This window comes from Erinaceus europaeus, chromosome 1, assembly GCF_950295315.1.
Source record: "Erinaceus europaeus chromosome 1, mEriEur2.1, whole genome shotgun sequence".
NCBI lineage: Eukaryota > Metazoa > Chordata > Mammalia > Eulipotyphla > Erinaceidae > Erinaceus > Erinaceus europaeus.
This window is the reverse complement of record NC_080162.1, coordinates 150,316,214-150,338,606: the sequence shown is the minus strand read 5'-3', so window position 1 is coordinate 150,338,606 and position 22,393 is coordinate 150,316,214. Positions and strand designations below refer to the sequence as shown.

Sequence of the window (22,393 nt, the reverse complement as noted above, 5' to 3'; positions counted from 1 at the left end):
TTTCTCCCAATAATTGCTCATCTTCTCCCTGAAGCATGACGGGCTCTCTTTGTGATTGTTCCATGTAGGAGTCAGTCTACAAACCGCCCCTCTCCCCGGGAGGGGACTGGGGAGCAGTCCTTTTACAGAGCCACAATCCGGGTGTTAGTGAGTCCGCCCCACTGCAGACGCTGCTAACAGGAGGAAGAGCAGACCTCTGGTTTTATAACGGGTGTCAGTCTATCACACGCACCCTGGGATTGCAGGAGCCCCATTGCTGTGAAGCTGAGGGTCAAGGTCATCAGTGTTTACCTCCACTACTGGACCCTACCAGGCAGTTTTACGAGCTGGTGGTGGGGCTAAAATAAATGTCATTACACTGGACCCGGTCATTATAAAATCTTGGCACTTATATAAACAAAACTTAAGCCAGAGCCAACACAGTGGATCAGAGAGAAATACATCTTCAGAGAACTGGTGAAATAGTTCACCTGGGAGGGTGCTATCCTGAGAATAATATGGCCGAGAGAAGCTTCAGAGCTGTTGTCTATTAGGGAGAGACTCTGGAAGCAGAGGTGGCCCAATCACACCAGAAAGACAGGGAAAGGAAGGGAAGAAGGAATTCACAACTAATCACATTCACAACTAATCAGCTAGCTGGTCTTTAACAAGGCAATTGCTTCACCTACAGACAACCAAACATGGGTTTGTTTTCATCTCCACTATAAAACCCATCTATCTCCCTGGAGGCCTGTGGTAGCGCAGCAGATTAAGAGCACATGGCGAAATGCAAGGACTGTCGTTAAGGATCCCGGTCTGAGCGCCGGTTCCCCACCTGCAAAGGGGTTACTTCACAAGCGGTGAAGCAGGTCTGCAGGTGTCTGTTTCTGTCTTCCTCTCCTCTCTTGATTTCTCTCTGTCCTATCCAACAACAATGATAAACAACAAGGGAAACAAAAGAGAAAAAATGGCCTCCAGGAGCAATGGATTAGTACTGCAGGCACCAAGCCCCAGCTGTAACCCTGGAGTCAAAAAAAGAAAAATAAACAAGAAAAACCTCCCCTAACTTCTGTTTGCAGAGAGCTTCTAATTACTTTCAGTTTGACAATGCTAATTTGAGTGTATAAACCCTTCAAACTTAAATGTACCTCAGTTAACCTTTAATTAATTTTATTTATTTATTTTTAATAATATTATTTTAATTTTTACCAGAGCACTGCTCAGCTATGGTTTATGGTGGTGCTGGGGATTCAACCTGGGACCTTTGGTGCCTCAAGTGTGAAAGGCTTTTTGCATAGCCACTATACTATCTCCCCAATCCTACCTTTAATTAATTTTAACATATTAATGAGCACAGCATCACTCTGGTACATGAGATGCATAGCATTGACCCTTACCAATGGTAAAAAGCCATTCCACCTTGAATCTCAGAAGCAAGGAAAATAAAAACAAAAATAGGCCATTGGGACTACATCAAACTGAAAAGCTTCTGCACAGCAAAAAGAAAAAAAAAAAAAGCCTGTCACCAAAATAGAGTAGGAAAAGACAGGTACATAGTGTTTATAAGGCAAAGGACTAATAATCAATAATAATGTGTGTGCTTAACCAGGTTGCTGGCACTCACATGGAGTGGATCCAGCCAGGGGGCAAGTCTCTGAACCTCCCTCACTGGCTCTTAGGGACCGAGTGATTCAGAAAGGAGGCATCTGGGAGTATTCTGGTACAAACACTCATTTATTTGGAGATGGGTACAACTTTATATAGAGAGTTAAACAAAGAACATTTTTCACATGTCAGAAATTACAGGTTTCTTAAAGGTCAGCTTGCCCCTATGATAGGGGGCTGGTATGACAAGAATTGATGTGATACATAAAGGTCAAAATGATTATTCTCCATGATGCAGACAAGTTAATTATCCAGAGGCATTTGAGAGAAGCATAGGGGTTAAACCAGTAAGGTGAGGTAAAGAAAAGAAAAACAAAGCTTGATGTAAATCATAGATATCAAAGGACACAAGGAAATGAGATTTTGGGGTCTCACTGCCGGGGTGTATGATAGAGTGTGTTCTCCTATATGATCAAAAGATGAAGTGGATGTGTGAACTTTGAGTGAACCCTAAAGTGGGCAGCCATTTGGCCTGCTGCTAGCAGGGGAAACTAAATGTGAGAGGTTTGTAGGCTTTCTGTGAGCTTGAGAGACTAACAAGGAGAAACTGAGTCTGGGAGACTTTTCCCTTTTGGCTCATCTCTATAAGGAGAGAGGCTAACAAGTGGGGTGTTTTTCCAGACCTCCATCCAAGGATGGGAGAGCTTCCCTATGCTCTTCCAAGCTTTCACATAGTCCCACACCAGGTGTGCCACTGCCTGGCCCACTGAACCAAAATATAGAGTTAAAGAAATTTGGCAACAACCGTCAAATGACCCCTGTTAAAAAATGAGAGAAAGAGGGAGTCGGGTAGTAGCGCAGCAGGTTAAGCGCATGTGGCACTAAGTGCAAGGACCAGCGTAAGGATCCCAGTTGGAATCCCCCCACACTCCCCACCTCCAGGAGAGGTGCTTCACAGGAGTTGAAGCAGGTCTTCAGGAGTCTATCTTTCTCTCCCCCGCTCTGTCTTCCCCTTCTCTCTCCATTTCTCTCTGTCCTATCTAACAAAGACAACATCAATTATAACTACAACAATAAAAAACAAGGGCAACAAAAGGGAAAATAAATAAAAAATTAAAAAAAAATGAGATAAAGAACTGAACAGACTCTACACCAAGGAATGTATTCAGGAGCCAGCAAAATAGTTCACTTGGATAATGCTCTTGCTTTGTCATGGGCATGACCCAGGTTTGTTGATCCCAACTCCCACTGCACTGAGGGAGGTTTCATTGCTGTGTTCCATTTCTCTGTCTCTCTTTTAATTATCTTTATTTATTTATTGGTTAGAGACAGCCAGAAATTAAGAGGAGGCGATAAAGAGGGAGAGAGACAGAGAGGTACCTGCAGCCTCATGAAGGTGGTGAAGCAGGTGGGGACTATGGGCTTGAACTTGTGCACTATAATATGTGTGCTTAACTAGGTGCTCCACAAACCAGCCCTCTCTCTGTTTCTCCATCTCTGTCTTTCTCTCTGAAAAAATAGCTTCAAGAGATGAAGCCCCAGTGATGACACACACAAAAAAGATAAGATATTCAGATGGCCAACAGACACAAGAAAAAAAATGTTAAAGATCACTGATTTTGTGGTCCAGGAGGTGGCGCAGTGGTAAAGCTTTGGACTCTCATGAGGTCGCGAGTTCAATCCCCAGCAGCACACGTGCCAGAGTGATGTCTGCTTCTTTCTCTCTCCTTCTATCTTTCTCATAAATAAATAAAACCTTAAAAAAAAAAATCACTGATTTTCAGAGACATGGAAATCAAGACAAAAAATGAGATGCCACCTTACTCCTGTAAGACTGGTCTACACTAATAAAAGACAAACAGCATTTCTTTAGGCTACTTGGGCACAAAAGTAGAATGTTATTTATTTATGGAGTCGACCTCATGCATGTACAATTTCACCATTCCTGGACTGAATTTTTAAAGTTTTCATTTTCATTTTTTTTTTTTTTTGACAGCACTGCTCAGCTCTGGCTTATGGTGGTGGTGGGGGATTGAAGCTGGAACTTGACAGAACCTCAGACATGAGAGTCTGTTTGCATAAACATTGTGTTATCTACCCTCCCCCCCACCCTAACCATTGTGCTATCTACCCTCCCCCCCACCCTAACCATTGTGCTATCTTCATCTCCCTAAAATTTTCATTTTTAAATTATCTTTTTAAAAATATTTATTTTCCTTTTTGTTCCCCTTTTTATTGTTGTTGTAGTTATTATTGTTGTTGTTGTCGTCATTGTTGGATAGGACAGAGAGAAATGGACAGAGAGGGGAAGACAGAGAGGGGGAGAGAAAGAGAGACACCTGTAGACATGCTTCACCGCCTGTGAAGCGACTCCCCTGCAGGTGGGGAGCCAGGGGCTCGAACTGGGATCCTCATGCTAGTCCTTGCACTTTGCGCCACCTGCGCTTAACCCGCTGCACTACCACCCAACTCCCTTTAAATTATCTTTATTTACTGGATAGAGATAGCCTGAAATCAAGAGGAAAGGAAGACAGAAAGGGAGAAAGGGCGGGGCTAGATAGCATAATGGTTATGCAAAAAGACTCTCATGCCTGAGGCTCCAAAGTCCCAGGTTCAATCTCCTGCACCACCATAAACCAGAGCCGAGCAGTACTCTGGTTACGAAAGGAAAAAAAAAAAAAAAAGAAGAAAAAGAAAGGGAGAGAGACACTTGCAACACTACTTCATTGTGGGGAGTCTGGGGGCTTGAACCCAGCCAGGTCCTTGTGCATATGCATTCAGCTAGGTGCACCACCACTTGGCCCCTTGAGCTGCTTTTTTTTTTTTTTTTTTTTTTTGCCTCCAGGGTTATCGCTGTGGCTGGGTGCCTGCAGTAGGAATCCACTGCTCCTGGAGGGTATTTCTTTTTTTTCATTTTTGTTGCCAATGTAGTTGTCGTTATCGCTGTTACTGTTTAAGGATAGGACAAAGAGATCAAGAGAGAAGGGGAAGACAGAGAGGAGGAGAGAAACACACCTGCAGACTGGTTTCACTGCTTGTGAAGAGACCCCCTGCAGGTGGTGAGCTGTGACCTCTAACTGGGATCCTTGAGCAGGTCCTTGTGCATCGCACTATGTGCACTTAACCTGCACTACTGCCCAGCCCCCCTGAGTTGCTTTTTATTCACACACACACACACACACACATTCCCCACAGCACCAGTGCTCCCCCAAAGTAATTTAATTTGTTAATAAAAGAGAAGAGGGGGCAGGGGTAGATAGCATAATGGTTATGCAAAGAGACTCTCATTCCTGAGGCTCTAAAGTCCCAGGTTCAACCCCCTGCATAAGCCAGAGCTGAGCAGTGCTCTGGTAAAAAAAAAAAAAGAGAGAGAGAGAGAGAGAGAAGAGGAAGAGGGTGAGAGTGAGGGAAAGAGGGAGGGAGAGGGAGGGGGGAGAGAATACCAGAGCATCACTGTGGCATATGTGACATCGGGGATTGAACTTGAATCTCATGTATGAGAATCCAATACTTTATCCACTGTACTACCTCCTGGGGTTCTGCTTCCTATTTTTTACTAGTAAACTAATGCTTCAATGAATACTTCATGGTTTGTTTTTTTGGACTCAGGGACTCATGCATGAGCAACTTTATTGCTATTGGGCTTTTTCATCTAGACAATGGAGAGACATTATAGTACTGGAATGTCCCCTGGTCCCATGACACTCCCTTGTGCTGAAATGCAAACCTTGGTGGAGTGTACGGGACCTATGTAATGCCCCTTTTCTGTCAGTCTTTTCATATTTTGCCAATTTAATTTTGAGATGGATTCCTGGGAATTGCTTGGTTGATGGCATTTGTAATATTTTATGACATATGTTACCTTCCATGTGATCGGACCATCTTGTGTTCCCATCTGATGTTTTCTCACAGCCTGTGAACCAAGTGCATTACCAAATATTTGAAATTTTTCATCAGTCTGAGAAATAAGAAATGGCATTTCAGTGTGGTTTCCTTTTGCATATTTCTTGTCGGTGAAACTGAGCAACTTTCCGTGTTTAAAGCCTTTTTTTTTTCCTTTCTTTTCCCTATTTTTTCCCCCCAACTTGTTTTTTTCTCCTACAATATTGCTTGTATTTTCTATCTGGTCTCCCCCTCCTCCTTCTTTTTTCTTCTCCTTTAAAAAGAATTTACTTATTTATTAATGAGAAAGTAGGAGGAGAGAGAAAGAACCAGATATCACTCTGCTGGTACATGTGCTGCTGGGGATTGAACTTGCGTCCTCATGCTTGAGAACCCAATGCTTTATACACTGTGCCACCTCCCGGACCACTCTGGTCTTCTTCTTCCTCCCCCCCCCCCACTCCTCCTTATCACTGTTATTATATTTTTGTCATTGCTGGGACTTCACTGTTCCAGGCTGACTTTCTCCAGATAGAGAGAGGGAAAGACACCAAAGCACTGTAGTTTCCTTGAAGCCTCCTCCAATGTAGGGAAGCTGAGCTTTCCTTCTACCTCTTCTTCTCTAGTTCCCCACTATACAAACCTGTTATGTAATATCACTAAGTCTCTTTTGAGAAAAACAATTAATTCAGTCAATTCAACTGGGTGGGAAAAGGACTAGGCCAGGACTAGGCCAGTGAAATCAGTCACTTGGATAGTGTGTTGCTTTGCCATGTGTATGACCCAGTTTGAGTCTGGCCCCCACAGCACTGAACAAAGTTTTAGTGCTGGGAGTTGGGCAGTAGCACAATGGGTTAAGCACAGGTGGCACAAAGCGCAAGGATCAGAGTAAGGATCCCAGTTCAAGCCTCTGGCTTCCCACCTGCAGGGGAGTCGATTCACAGGCGGTGAAGCAGGTCTGCAGGTGTCTTTCTTTCTCTTCCCCTCTGTCTTCCCCTCCTCTCTCCATTTCTCTCTCTGCTCTATCCAATAATGACGACATCAATAACAACAACAACAACAACAACAACAAAAACAAGGGCAACAAAAGGGAATGAATAAATAAATATTAAAAAAAAGAATATCAGGAGTCGGGCAGCAGGTTAAACGCACGTGGTGCAAAGTGCAAGGGTCGACATAAGGATACTGGTTCGAGCCTCCAGCTTCCTACCTGCAGGGGAGTCGCTTCACAGGTGGTGAAGCAGGACTATAGGTGTCTGTCTTTCTCTCCCCCTCTGTCTTCCCCTCCTCTCTCCATTTCTCTCTGACCTATACAACAACAACAACAGCTATGACAACAATAACAACTACAACAAGCACAACAACAAGGGCAACAAAATGGGAAAAATAGCTTCCAGGAGCAGTGGATTCGTAGTGCGGGCACTGAGCCCCAGCAATAACCCTAGAGGCAAAAAAAAAAAAAAAGGTTTTTTTAAAAAAGAATATCACAGATTATTCTTTAAAAAAAGTTTTAGTGCTGTAGTCTCTTTCACTCTCTCTGCCTTCTCTGTCTCTAAAAAGGGAAAGAAAAAAGAAAAGGACCTATTATCTTGCAAGTTTCCCATGGCCTATCCTATCTTAGTGATCACCCAGCCACAGATGGGTCCTGATGACTCTGTCAGTGATAGAGACTTCTCAGGCTTTTTCAAATGAACAAGCTGACTCAGCAGGTGTTTCCCTAAGAAACATTCTGGAGACAGCATGGAAGTCAAAAGAGAGAAGCAGATTATGGCTGAGAGAAAAAAAAAATTCAAGACTATTTATTTTTAGAAATACAACATTCCTCAGGCTGTCATGCCCCTAAAATCAGGTCAACTCTACTCAGGTACCAGGCAGGACTAAGGAAGAAGAGAAGCTCAACATTACTGCTCTCTGTGGACCCAGACTTGCCAGCATCCCTCAGCAGGCCATGTCCACCTCTGTTGGGGGTGTGTCTCTCAATAGTGTGGAGGAGGTGAGAGGAGGCACAGAGGAGTTGAGAATGGAGTCACATAGAGAGGAACATATGGGGGCAGGGGTAGATAGCATAATGGTTATGCAGTGAACTCTTATGCCTGAGGATCCAAAGTCCCAGGTGTAATCCCCCATAAACCAGAGCTAAGTAGGACTCTGGTGAGAGAGAGAGAGAGAGAGAGGGAGAGAGGGAGAGAGAGAGAGAGAGAGACAGAGGGAGAGAGATCTGTTTTTTTTTTTAAACAGAATACTCTTGTTAGAATGTCTGATCAGCCCCACACCTATGGACATCTAATCTTTGACAAAGGGGCCCAGACTATTACATGGGGAAAGCAGAGTCTCTTCAACAAATGGTGTTGGAAACAATGGGTTGAAACATGCAGAAGAATGAAACTGAACCACTGTATTTCACCAAATACAAAAGTAAATTCCAAGTGGATCAAGGACTTGGATGTTAGACCACAAACTATCAGATACTTAGAGGAAAATATTGGCAGAACTCTTTTCCACATAAATTTTAAAGACATTTTCAATGAAACAAATCCAATTACAAAGAAGACTAAGGCAAGTATAAACCTATGGGACTACATCAAATTAAAAAGCTTCTTCACAGCAAAAGAAACCACTACCCAAACCAAGAGACCCCTCACAGAATGGGAGAAGATCTTTACATGCCATACATCAGATAAGAGTTTAATAACCAACATATATAAAGAGCTTTCCAGACTCAACAACAAGACAACAAATAACCCCATCCAACAGTGGGGGGAGGACTTGGACAGAATATTCACCACAGAAGAGATCCAAAAGGCAGAGAAACACATGAAAAAAATGCTCCAAGTCTCTGAGTGTCAGAGAAATGCAAATAAAGACAGCAATGAGACATCACTTCACTCCTGTGAGAATGTCATACATCAGAAAAGGTAACAGCAGCAAATGCTGGAGAGGGTGTGAGGTCAAAGGAACCCTCCTGCACTGCTGGTGGGAATGCAAATTGGTCCAACTTCTGTGGAGAACAGTCTGGAGAACTCTCAGAAGGCTAGAAATGGACCTACCCTATGACCCTGCAATTCCTCTCCTGGGGATATATCCTAAGGAACCCAACACATCCATCCAAAAAGATCTGTGTACACATATGTTTTTGGCAGCACAATTTGTAATAGCCAAAACCTGGAAGCAGCCCAGGTGTCCAACAACAGATGAGTGGCTGAGCAAGTTATGGTATATATACACAATGGAATACTACTCAGCTGTAAAAAATGGTGACTTCATCGTTTTCAGCCGATCTTGGATGGACCTTGAAAAAATCATGTTGAGTGAAATAAGTCAGAAACAGAAGGATGAATATGGGATGATCTCACTCTCAGGCAGAAGTTGAAAAACAAGATCAGAAAAGAAAACACAAGTCGAACCTGAAATGGAATTGGAGTATTGCACCAAAGTAAAAGACTCTGGGGTGGGTGGGTGGGTGGGGAGAATACAGGTCCATGAAGGATGATAAATGACATAGTGGGGGTTGTATTGTTAAATGGGAAACTGGGGAATGTTATGCATGTACAAACTATTGTATTTACTGTTGAATGTAAAACATTAATTCCCCAATAAAGAAATAAATTTAAAAAAAAAAGAGAGAGGAAGACTGGTGGCTTCATGGATGGTGGCAGGAGTAGTACACAGATCCCTATCACTGGGAAGAAACTGGAGTCACGAGTGACAACTGCCTTGCAGATCACCCATCAGGTGATTAGAGAGACATACGACTTGAAAAAGGTACAACATGCAGGTACCTGCAACACAAAGGTTTAACTGTATCTCTAGGGGTGGTGGGGGTGATGTGCAGGCACAGCAAGAAAAATAAGAAATCATCCTTATGTGATGACTGTATAGAGATAATCATTTCCTCAATAAAGTGACCTACTGATAAATACATTCTTAGGTTACTAGAGACTTTGAAAGCAAAGATTCCTTTTCTTTTTAGCCACCATAGTTTACATATTTACAAAGAGCAAAGTTCAACACATGACATCACACAATCTTCTTAATGATGATCTCAAAGAATTTTGTAAAACAACAAAATAATATATTAAAGACCTATTACCTTTGTTCTGGAAAAAAAAAAAAAAGAATGTCTGATCAAGTGGGTGGGGGTATAGCATAATGGTTATGCAAAGAGACTTTCATGTCTGAGGCTCTCAAGTCCCAGGTTCAATCTCCCACACCACCATAAACCAGAGCTGAGCAGTGCTCTGGTAAAAAACAAACAAACAAAACAAACAAAAAACAAAACAAAACAAGAATGTCTGATCAAAGTCCTTTAGCATCTTCCCATTCCACTAAAAGTCAGTGTTCTTGTCATGGCCCTGGTTCTTCTAGATATGGTCCCATGACCCCATTCCATCTGCTGCTGGTTTTGTTCACTTCATGTCTAGCTATGCTGACCTTTGATGATCCTTGCACACTTGGGCACACTTGACTAAGGTGTTTGCACTAACTTTTCTCATTGAGATCTCTGACTGCTCTCATTTAAAACTGAAATCCTCAGGCCAGGGAGGTGGCTTAGCAGTAGAGTGCATGTATTAGGCCTTGAGTTTAATCTTGGCACCACATTAGAAAACCCAAATTTCAAAATATCAGACTCCATCTTCTCTAATTTTGCTTCAGAACACTTAAAACCATTAAATCATTTCCTCTCTTCACTGAAATGTAAACTCGAGTCAACTCTTCTACATTTTCTAATCTCTTCAAACTTCCCAAAACCTTTGCCTCATTTGCATCTGATACTTTGCCTATACTTCCTTAAAGCCAGATTATTACTTCTATACAAACTACAAACCTGAATACCTGTAGCTACTTTCTCCTCTCCTATAATAAAGAGGCGCTCACATTACTCATACAATACTGCTGTTGTCCATGGGACTCCATGATGACAAACATATTGTTACTGGGCTAAACTCTCTTAGCTCAAGAGTTTGAAGGATGTGAAACTGAGAAACTGGGGCAGGGACCCAGGTCTACCTACTAAAGGCATCTAGTAGATGTGCCATATTTGCTGATTAGCAGGCTGAGGGAAAAACAGACTTGACTGCTTATGGCAAGACAAGGAGAGGTTTGCAGCCAGGAATGTTGGCACTATAGTTTATATATAGTTTGTAGAACTATAGTTTGGTGGCCCTGGAGGGGATGCAGTGGGGAATATTGGACTTTTAAGCATGAGGTCCTGCACTGCATATGCTAGAGTTGTTCTCTTTATTTTGCTCTTCCTCTCTCTCTCAAAAAAAAAAACACAAAAAACTGAAACCATAGGTTGGTGAATATCTAAATACATGCAGCTGAGTAGGGCTCTAGTACCGGAATCATAGCAGAGCTACTGGTGGCAGAAAGTATGACCTCAGACTGCAGAAAGCTACAAAGGAGTGAGAGATCTTGCTTCCAGTTAGGGGGTGGGAAGGATAATAATTTGATGGTAACAAGTATACACAATATCTGGGGGGAAGGAAAGAATAATCAGGCCTGAAATACTTTCTCCTGATTTTATGTAAACAGAATATTAATTACAGTAGAACTCATCCTTGTGATTAATTACTAAACAAAATAATTACTTTAGTGGTCTTCAGTCAAATGTCAGTTCAGTTTTTGAATGTGCAGCTTCTTCTCCCTGATAATAAATGTGGCAATCAGAGGACAAAATGTAAAACCAAAGGATCCACACAAGAATCCTAGTTCAAACCTTCAAATCCCTGGCTCCCCACCTGCAGGGGGGTCACTTTACAAGTGGTGAAGCAGGTCTGCAGGTGTCTATCTCTCCTCCTCTTTATCTTCCCCTCTCCTCTCAATTTATCTCTGTCCCGTTTAATAATAATAATTATAATAACAACAACAACAATAACAAGTCCTACAGGACATAGTGCAGACACTGAGCTCCAGCAATAATCTTAGAGGCAATAATAAAAAAAAAAAGTAAAACCAATACAACCAAGATCAAGTAGTCATATGAGGCAGGAGCAATAGAGGGAAGGAGGGAGTGAAACTGCAAAGGTTGTCTCAAAGGAGAATCTGCTTTGTGGTCAGTGGATTCAGAGAGGAACCAGACTCACCATCACTCTCTGGTGTGAGTCAGTTGGTGTTTGACCAGCTTTGATCGCTGGCTGAAGGCTTTTCCACAAGTAACACAGTCATAGGGCTTCACTCCAGTGTGAATTCTCTGGTGCTGGATAAGGACTGAACGTTGACTAAAAGATTTTCCACACTCATTGCACTTATAGGGCCTCTCACCAGTGTGGATTATTTGATGTTGAATAAGGTGTGAACTTTGGCTGAAACCTTTACCACATTCAACACATGTGTAGGGCTTCTCTCCAGTGTGAACTTTCTGGTGGTGAATGAGGTTGGAGCTACGGTTGAAGGCTTTGCCACACTGGCTACATTCATGGGGTTTCAATCCATTGTGGATTCTTTGATGCTGAATGAGAGTTGAACTCTGGCTGAAGGTTTTTCCACATTCAGTACATTCATAGGGTTTCTCTCCAGTGTGAACTCGCTGGTGAAGGATCAGGTTGGAGCTGCGACCAAAGGTCTTCCCACATTCTTGACACTCATAAGGTTTGTCACCTGTGTGTACGCCCTGATGCTGAATGAGGGCTGAGCTGTGGCTGAAGGCCTTCCCACAGACACTACATTCATATGGCTTCTCTCCTGTGTGGATATTCTGGTGCTTTCTAAGCACTGAGCTATAGCTAAAGGCTTTTCCACATACATTACATACATGTGGCTTTTCTCCAGTGTGAATTCTCCGATGCTGAATGAGGCTTGAACTTTGACTAAAGGCCTTTCCACAGTCACTGCACTTATAAGGTTTCTCTCCAGTGTGAACCCTGTTATGCTTAATGAGGTTGGAGACACGGCTAAAGGGTTTACCACACTCACTGCAGGCATAAGGTCTCTCTCCAGTGTGGACCCTCTGATGCTTTCTCAGGTGTGAGCTCTGGCTAAATGCTTTCCCACACTCATTACACTGAAAAGGCTTCTCACCTGTGTGGATCCTGTGGTGCTTAATGAGGTTTGAGCTTCGCCTGAAGGCCTTTCCACATTCACAGCACACATAGGGTTTTTCCCCAGAATGAATCCTTTGATGTTGGATGAAATTTGAGCTTCGCCTAAAAGCTTTCCCACATTCACTGCATTCATAGGGCTTCTCACTCATATGGGACTTTTGGTGTTTTTTAAGGCTTGAGTTCTGACTAAAGGCTTTTCCACATTCATCACACACATAATATTTCACTCCACTGTGGTTAATTTGATGCTTAATGAGGTTTGAGTGGACACTGAAGGCTTTCCCACATCCACTATAATGGTAGGGTTTCTTGCTTACATGAGACTTCTGATGATTTTTCAGAACTGAGTTCTGGCTGAAAATTTTTCTGCACTCCTTACATATGAAGGACTTTGGTCCATCATAGACTATTTGATGCTGAATAAGCTCAGTGTTTCCTCTGAAGGTTTTTCCACATTCATTACATATGAAAGGGCTTTCAGCCACGTGAAGCCCCTCATGTTCAATTAGGCCCACATTGTGATGGAAGCTCTGGCTGTAAATGTCATGTGTATGTGACCTTTGTTCATTAGGCAGTTCCTGATACGACATGGGATTTGGGCTCAGACTGAAGCTTTGCTCAAAACCATCACAGTCCATCTCTTTCTCTCTTAAGGTGCTCCAGTTCTCCTCCTGGTAGAGGGACTGTATGTGTCTCTCATGATCAGAGACTCCCCAGTCTCTTTCTAATATATCATCACAGAGTTCTTCAAACTCAGTTCCCTGGTAATCAATATTGGTATAGTTTTCTGGTATTCCTGCCTGTGACTTCAAGTCCTCCAAATTTCCCTTCTGGAGAATTATTTTGCCCTTAGTCCTGATGTCCCAATCTGAAATGACAAAAGTAAAATAATTTGGGGGAAAAGAAAAAACACTGATGTCGTATGCTTTACATTGGTTTGTTCTAACCCTCCCCCACCAAGAGAATTGGATCAGTCCAGTTAATTTCGCAGGCCCGCTTGGCCCCGCCCCAAGGAACCCGGAGAGAGGGTTCCTGAGTTCGAGAGTGCCAGAGTTGGAGGGTTCCTGAGTTCCTGAGTTCGAGAGTTTCAGAGTTACAGAGTAAGAGAGAGTTCCACAGTGGAAGAGTTTCAGAGGGTTCCCCAGTACGAGAGTTCCAGAGTTCCAGAGTTGGAGAGTTCCCGAGTTACAGAAAAGGAAAGAGTGCTTGCGCCACCGCAAAGAGACAGCAGAGTTCTGTTTGGTGATTAGTTTGTCTTGGTTTATGAATCATTGTTCCTGAATAAAGAAATACAGCTGCCCTGCCCAGCCGTTGTCTCTGTGTCTCTGTTACCCGCCCGTGAAGCTAACCGGCCCGGCAAGAGCCTACGAAATTTTAACAACACACTGACAAATCAGGAGAGTGGATCCATAGTTGTAAGCCTTGATCTTATGAGGCACCCCAAGAATGGCTGGGAGAGAACTGAAGCTGTACAGCAACTAAAGACTGGCCTTGCTTCCAGCCTCAGCACCTCACCGCTTGAAACTATTAGAAGTTCTTTGACTGGTTCAGTCTAAACTCTGGTGCCTGGTTATCCCTCCATAGCATGTCATAGCATGTCATAGCATGTCATCATTACTTTCTGCCAGCCCTTCCCTTGAGTGTGTTCCTAATACAGGGGCTCAACTCTTTACTTACAGAAGAAAAATATTATATACCTCAAGTTACTATTAAATATTCATCCTTTTTTAAAAAAAGATTTTATTTATTTATTAAAGAGAAACAGGAGGAGAGAGAAAGAGCCAAACATCACTCTGGTACAGGTGCGGCTGGGGATTGAACTCAAGACCTCATGCTTGAGAGTCCACTGCTTTATCCACTGCGCCACCTCCTGGACCACAAATATTCAATCTTTTTAAAAAACCTTTTCTCTGGGAGCCAGGTGGTGGCACAGTGGGTTAAGTGCACATGGTGCGAAGCACAAGGACCAGCATAAGATTCTGGGTTAGAGCCCCCGACTCCCCACCTGCAGGGGTTTTGCTTCACAGGTGGTAAAGCAGGTCTGCAGGTGTCTTATTTCTCCTCTCTGTTTTCCCCTCCTCTCTCCATTCTTCTCTGTCCTATCCAACAACAATGACAGCAGTAACAACAACAATAATAACAACAATGACGATAAACAAGGGCAACAAAAGGGAAAATAAATAAATAAATAAATAAATAAATAATCTTTCTCTCATGTCTACTTGAAGGTGTCATGTTGGGAATAGGGCAAATCCTGACCCCAACCATTGTCTTGGAGTTTGTAGATTGAGTTTATACACTACAGAAAGAGTTTTAAGAGAAGTGTTATCTAAGTATGTCCCCATTACTGATGTATCCATTGTATACGACCAACAGTCTAGACATTCAAGAGGATTTGCTTTTGTGTATTTTGAAAATGTAGATAATGTCAAGGAAGCAAAAGAGCATGCCAATGGAATGGAACTTGATGAATACAGAATTACAGTTGATTTTTCTATAACAAAATGATCACATATCCCAACCCCTGGGTTTACATGGGGAGATCTACCTATGGCAGCTCACACTTGGGATTACTAGGACAGAGAATATAATAGAATCTGTGATGATTGAGACTAGTATCGCAAGCCATACAGAAGAGGAGGTAGTGGTAGAGGAGGATGGAGAGCTGTTCAAGCCAGGGATCAGATTTACAGAAGACAGTCACCTTTTCCATACTATAGTCATGGTGGATATGGACCATATTCCAGATGTCAATCATATTCTCTCTGTTGATACTAAAGCATGAAGTTGCATGCTTTCTGAAACCTTCCCTATAGTTGGGATATTATTTGTGAACAATATTTCTTTTTTTAAATTGTTTTTATTATCTTCTATATATTGGATAGAGACAGCCAGAAATCAAGAGGGAAGAGGGCTATAGAGAGGGAGAAAGACAGATAGACACCTGCAGCCCTGCTTCACCACTTGCAAAGCTTTCCCCCTGTAGGTGGGGACTGGGGGCTCGAACCCTGGTCCTTGCGTACTGTAATGTGTGTGCTTAACCAGGTGTGCCACTACCCGGCCCCGTGAACAATATTTCTATTGTCTCCTGTTTAAAAAGTGAAGGGTAGGGGCTGAGTGGTGGCGAACCTGGTTAATCATACATGTTATAATGTGTCCCCAAGACTAGGGTGACCTCTCACTTGGTTGCACTTGATGGTTGGGTAAAGAACAGCCCCATGGCTCCACTGCCCTCTGATCTGTCAGGTTCACACCACCTTGTCCCAACTGGAATTTCTAAAATCTGTTACCACAACAGTATTCTGTCTCCCTATTTCATCTAGATGCTTCTGTCCTGCTTGGAGCCACTACTGACCTCAATATAAACCACACTTGGTCACACTCAGAGCCTCTCTGCTCACCATTCTCATGTGTTTGGTGGGAAGAGTTCATGTCTATCACTTAAGCCATGCATGACTCCACACAGTGTATGACAACCCCAGCTAGAAGCTCTGGCATGTCCCTTGCCCCCTACATAGAGTCTATGTCAGACATCACTCTTGTGGAATTCAGCATTTGGCTGACACACATATATGGGTCCTGTACTTTACTCTGATGCTTCCCCCTAGCACATCTGTCATCACACCACTGCTCACCATGGAATCCCTGGGAGGCACTGCAGGAAACAAGTATTTGGACAGCATGACTTAGGGCTCATTATGCTTCTAGCAACTGACCCAGAGAATCCTTTTCTTCTGTAGACAAGGGAATGGAAGGGGATAGTATACATGAAGGGACTGTTCTGTGTATGTTGTCTCCTTGACCTTACCCTCATCCCAATATCCTAATCTGAAATAACAGTCAGAGGGAATAAGAAAATATATGGACTACAAATTAGGAATGTAGTCCCAGATTTCATGGGGGACACAGAAGGTGCTTGAGAACATACATATTACCAGGACAGAGGTAAGGGGACCATACACAAATAAGAGCTTTCCTGTGAAGGGTCACAGAGAGCCCATTAACAACAGCTTTGTTGTTATATGGCCTCTTAAAAAAATCTCAAAATTGTTCTTTGCTTATTGCCTATAGGCCATAAAAACAAACAACAAAACTTCACTTACTGAAGGGCCAGGGAGGTGGCACAGTATGGCATAAACTTGGAAGCATAGGGTCCTGAGTTCAAGCTCCAACATTCCATTTGTCAGAGAGATGATCTAATCTTCTCTCTACTGTGTTAATAAATAAATAAATAAAACAGTGGTCTGGGAGGTGGCGCAGTCGATAAAGCATTGGACTCTCAAGCATGAGGTCCTCAATTCAATCCCCGGCAGCACATGTACCAGAGTGATGTCTGGTTCTTTCTCTCTCTCCCTCTCTCTTTCTCCTCCTATCTTTCTAATAAATACAATCTTAAAAAAATTTAAATAAATAAAACTGGGGGTGGCACAGTAGACTAAAAGCATTGGACTATAAAGCATGAGGTCCTGAATTCAATCCTCAACATCACACATGGCAGCATGAAACTCTGGCTGTTTTTTCTCATAAGTAAATAAATTTTTTAAAAATAAAGTATTTAAAAAAATTACCAGGGAGTAGGGCAGTAGCACAGCAGGTTAAGCGCACGTGGCACAAAGTGCAAGGACTGGTGCAAGGATCCCAGTTCGAGCCCCCGGCTCCCCACCTGCAGGGGAGTCGCTTCACAGGTGGTGAGGCAGGTCTGCAGGTGTCTATCTTTCTCTCCCCGTCTCTGTGTTCCCCTCCTCTCTCCACTTTCCTCTGTCCTGTCTAACAACAATGACATCAATAACAACAATAATAACTGCAACAATAAAACAACAAGGGCAACAAAAAGGGAATAAATAAATATTTAAAAAGAATTTTAAAAAATTACCAACTGTATTTTATGTGGGTCATGGTTTGCTGACATATGCTTAAGATAAGGTCAGTGATGTGGATCTGAAGGTGGTGGCAAATGTGATTATTTTTCAGGTCCAGGCCACAGCTGACTTATAGTTTATTTTTAATTTCACCAGGGTTATGATTGGGGCTCAGTGCCTGCACAACTTCACTATTCCTGCCAACTTAAAAAATATATATTATTATTGTTATAGAGGTGTTCAGAGCCCTGGTTTAAAATTTTTTTTTTCTTTTTTCTTTTCTACCAGAACAATGTTCAGTTCTAGCTTATGGTGATGTGGGGGATTGAACCTGGGATGTTGGATCCTCAGGCATAAGAGTCTATTTGCATAACCATTACACTATCTACCCTCTGTCCCAGGAGCCTTGTTTTTATTTATGGTGATCAAAGTGGATTATGGGACATGAACATAATTAGCATATGGCTGAAGTTAGGCTAACATCAATAGCATATGACAGATACATGTAAACTCACAAGGAATTGTGGGTATAAGAAACTAGACAGGGCCAGGCAGTGGCACACCTGGTTAAGCGCACACATTACAGTGCACAAGGACCCAGGTTCAAGGCCCTGATCCCCATCTGCGGGGGAAGGCTTCATGAGTGGTGAAGCAAGGCTGCAGATGTCTCTTTCCCTCTCTATCTTCCCCTCCCCTCTCAATTTCTGTCTGTCTCTATCCAATAATAAATTAATAAAAATATTTTTTTAAAAAAAAACTGTTTAAACAAGCTTCGGGCTGGAGTTCCCCCCTTTTGGCTTTTCTCCTCTTCACTCCCTCCTGCTCACCCTTTGGCTGTTGCCATTCCTGACTCATCATCTACCCAGACCCGATAATGCCATTCGTTTCCCCTGAGAGCTGCATGTGTTGTAGCTGAATGTTGGCCACCGAGTTTAAGGAGACATGGCTCCCTGCAAGATGTCTAGCAAGCATTTTTCTCCTATTTTCCCATGGTGGTTTTTATGTATCTGAATAAACCCTCATTTCTTAAACCCTATAGCAAAGTCCAACAGAGCTTTTTAGTTTGTTACTTTATGGAGGGAGAGACACACCTGTAGAACTACTCTGCCACTTGTGTAGCTTCCCTCCTGCAGGTGGAGCTGGGGTTTAAACCTGAGTCCTCACAGATGCTAAGTGTGCACTCTATCAGGTGAGCCACCACCTGGCCTATAAGTCTTTTTATGAAGACAAAGGAGATTCTGGAGGTTGAGAAGTCACTTTAGATTTGTTAAATCTTATGTGATTCTCTGCAACAAAAGAAATGCAGGAGGGACCAGCTAACCTAGCAGGGTGTCTGCCTTGCCATGTGCACAGCACAGGTTGGGTCCCCTGGCACAGCACTGGGGAGAACTCTGGCACTGGGGGAAGCTTTGGTGCCATGGTGGCTCCCTCTGCCTGTATCTACAAAGCTGGCCTGGAGGTGAAACTGTATACCTGTATACCTGCAGGTGGGGAGCTGGGGGCTCGAACCAGGGTCCTTGTGCTTTGCACCACATGTGCTTAACCCATTGCGGTACTGCCCGACTCCCAACAAGTAAATATCTATTTACTTTCTCTTTTTTTCTTTTTACCAGAGTACTGCTCAGCTCTGATTTATGGTGGTAAGGGGGACTGAACCTGGCACTTTAGAACCTCAGGCATGAGTCTCTTTGCATAACCATTATGCTAGCTACTCCCACCAAATATTTATTTACTTATGAGAGAGAAAAGGAATGATCTAGAGCAGAACTCTGGGACAAGAACTACTGGGACTCAAACTCAGGATCTCATGCTTGAGAGTCCAAAGCTTTATACACTGAACCACCTCCTGGGCCATACTACCAAAATATTAAAAAAAATATTTATTAATGAGGGATGGAGTACAGCAACATTCTGGCACAAGTAGTGACAAATCAAACTGTGGAACTCACATTTTAATTTTTTTATTATTTTATAGTTTTCAATTTTTAATATTTTATTTATTTATTAGATAGAGACAGAGAGAAATTGAGAGGGGAGGGGGGAGAAGGAGAGGGAGAGAGAAAGAGAGACAGCTACAGCACTGCTTCACCACTTGGGAAGCTTCTCCCCACAGATGGGGACTGAGGACTTGAACTCAGGTCCTTATGCATTGTAGCACGCACTCAACCAGGTGGGACACCACCCAGCCCTTTTTAAAGTCACATTTTTTATATTTATTTATTTTCCCTTTTGTTGCTCTTGTTTTTTATTGTTGTTGTAGTTATTATTGTTGTTATTTATATCGTTGTTAGATAGGACTGAGAGAAATGGAGAGAGGAGGAGAAGACAGAGGGGGAGAGAAAGGTAGATACCTGCAGACCTGCTTCACCATCTGTAAAACTACTCTCCTGCAGGTGGGGAGCTGGGGGGCTCGAACCGGGATTCTTGAGCCAGTCCTTGCGCTTTGCACCATGTGCGCTTAACCCACTGCACTACTGCCTGACTCCCCATATATATATATATATTTTTTTACCAGAGCACTGTTCAGCTCTGGTTTATGGTGGTGTGGGGTGCTTGAACCTGGGACTTTGGAGCCTCAAGCATGACAGTCTGTTTGCGTAACCATTATGCTATCTACCCTCCTTAAAGTCACATTTTTAGGTCCATCACTCTAGTCACTGTACTGCTTACTGGGCTGTCCCTGAAACACACACACACACACACACACACACACACACACACACACACACACACACACACACACACACACACACACACACACACTAGCAAGGCAGCTCACTTGGATAGTGTTCTTGCTTTATCATGTCCACAACCCAGGTTGGAACCTTGCCTCACTCTACTGAAGGAAGTCTCAGTGCTGTGGTGTCTTTCTATTTCTGCCTCTGTCTTTCACTCTGAAAAGTCAGCTTGGAGTGGCAGAGCCCCAGTGATGATGAAAATTTAAATACACATATATTCTTTTTCTCCTCCACTTTATTAGGAAGTTTAATGATTTAAACACAAATGTCTACACAGGTTTCAGTTCCCAGTTCTGCATCATGGATCTCTGCAAAATACTCTCACCCTAATGTCAGACCCTCTTCCCCCAATCTTCCTTTTCCATTCTTTCCCTAGAGTTCCTCACATTGGTCCGTTTGTATATTTTCTTTTTCTCAAGATTTTTATATTTTTATTCATGAGAAAGATAAGAGGAGAGAGAAAGAACTGGACATCACTCTGGCACATGTGCTGCCAGGAACTGAACCTAGGATCTCATGCTTGAGAGTCTAATGCTTTATCCACTGGCCACCTCCTGGACCACTACTTCTCTCTGTATTAAATTTGTTGATTATCTTTATCTATTTATTAGATAGAGATAGCCAGAAATCAAGAGGGAAGAGGGTGATAGGGAAAGAGACAGACAACACTGCTTCACCATTTGCAAAGCTTTCTCCCTGCAGGTGGGGACAGAGACTGATTAGTACTCTGGTTAAAAAAAAAAAAGAAGTATTTAAAACAACAAGGACAACAAAAGGAAATAAATATTTTCTAAAAAGAACTTACTTATTCATGAAGAATGATAGGTGGAGAGAAAAAACCAGATACATTCTGGTATGTGTGATGCTGGGGACTTATTTAACTTGGGGCCTCATGCTTGAGAGTACAATGCTTTATCCACTGTGCCACCATCCGGACCACTATTTTTTTCTTAATATTTATTTATTTATTTTTGGTAGATACAGAAAGACACTGTGAGAAAAGACACCTATAGTACTGTTTGTGAAACTTCTCTTGCAGGTGGGGAACCAGGGACTTGAACCTGGGTCCTTGTGCACTGTAATGTGTGTGCCACACACCCACTTTGTAGATTTTTTAAAAAAGAGTTTATTTATTTATTCATGCGAAAGATAGGAGGAGAGATAAAGAATCAGACATTACTCTGGTACATGAGCTATCAAGGACTGAATTCAAGACCTCATGCTTGAGAGTCCAGTGCTTTATCTACTGCACCACCTCCTGGACTACATTTGTATGTTTTGTTTTTTTTTAAAATTTATTTCTTTATTGGGGAATTAATGTTTTACATTCAACAGTAAATACAATAGTTTGTACATGCATAACATTCCCCAGTTTCCCATTTAACAATACAAACCCCACTATGTCATTTATCATCCTTCATGGACCTGTATTCTCCCCACCCACCCACCCCAGAGTCTTTTACTTTGGTGCAATATGCCAATTCCATTTCAGGTTCTACTTGTGTTTTCTTTTTTCTTTTCTTTTTTTTAAATAATTTATTTCTTTATTGGGGAATTAATGTTTTATATTCAACAGTAAATACAATAGTTTGTATGTGAATAACATTCCCCATATTCCCATTTAACAATACAATCCCCACTATGTAATTCATCATCTTTCATAGACCTGTATCCTCCCCACCCACCCACCCCAGAGTCTTTTACTTTGGTGCAATACTCCAATTCCATTTCAGGTTCTACTTGTGTTTTCTTTTCTAATCTTGTTTTTCAACTTCAGCCTGAGAGTGAGATCATCCCATATTCATCCTTCTGTTTCTGACTTATTTCACTCAACATGATTTTTTCAAGGTCCATCCAAGATCGTCTGAAAATGGTGAAGTCACCATTTTTTTTACAGCCGAGTAGTATTCCATTGTGTATATATACCATAACTTGCTCAGCCACTCATCTGTTGTTGGACACCTGGGCTGCTTCCAGGTTTTGGCTATTACAAATTGTGCTGCCAAGAACATATGTGTACACAGATCTTTTTGGATGGATGTGTTGAGTTCCTTAGGATATATCCCCAGGAGAGGAATTGCAGGGTCATAGGGTAGGTCCATTTCTAGCCTTCTGAGAGTTCTCCAGACTGTTCTCCACAGAGGTTGGACCAATTTACATTCCCACCAGCAGTGCAGGAGGGTTCCTTTGATCCCACACCCTCTCCAGCATTTGCTGCTGTTACCTTTTCTGATGTATGACATTCTCATAGGAGTGAAGTGATATCTCATTGTTGTCTTTATTTGCA

At 42.5% G+C, this 22,393-nt stretch overlaps 1 protein-coding gene and 1 pseudogene across 1 annotated transcript in view; one reads left to right on the top strand and one right to left on the bottom strand.

Moving 5' to 3' along the window:
* Nucleotides 1-10,974: 10,974 nt before the first annotated feature.
* Nucleotides 10,975-22,393, bottom strand: part of ZNF16 (zinc finger protein 16) — a 36,275-nt gene continuing 24,856 nt past the window's right edge. The window contains exon 3 of the mRNA XM_060197080.1: nt 10,975-13,377. Coding sequence (XP_060053063.1) covers nt 11,555-13,377 — 1,823 coding nt within the window. The 3' untranslated portion in view covers nt 10,975-11,554. The remainder of the gene's footprint in view (nt 13,378-22,393) is intronic.
* LOC132542333 (transformer-2 protein homolog beta-like) lies at nt 14,721-15,294 on the top strand (annotated as a pseudogene).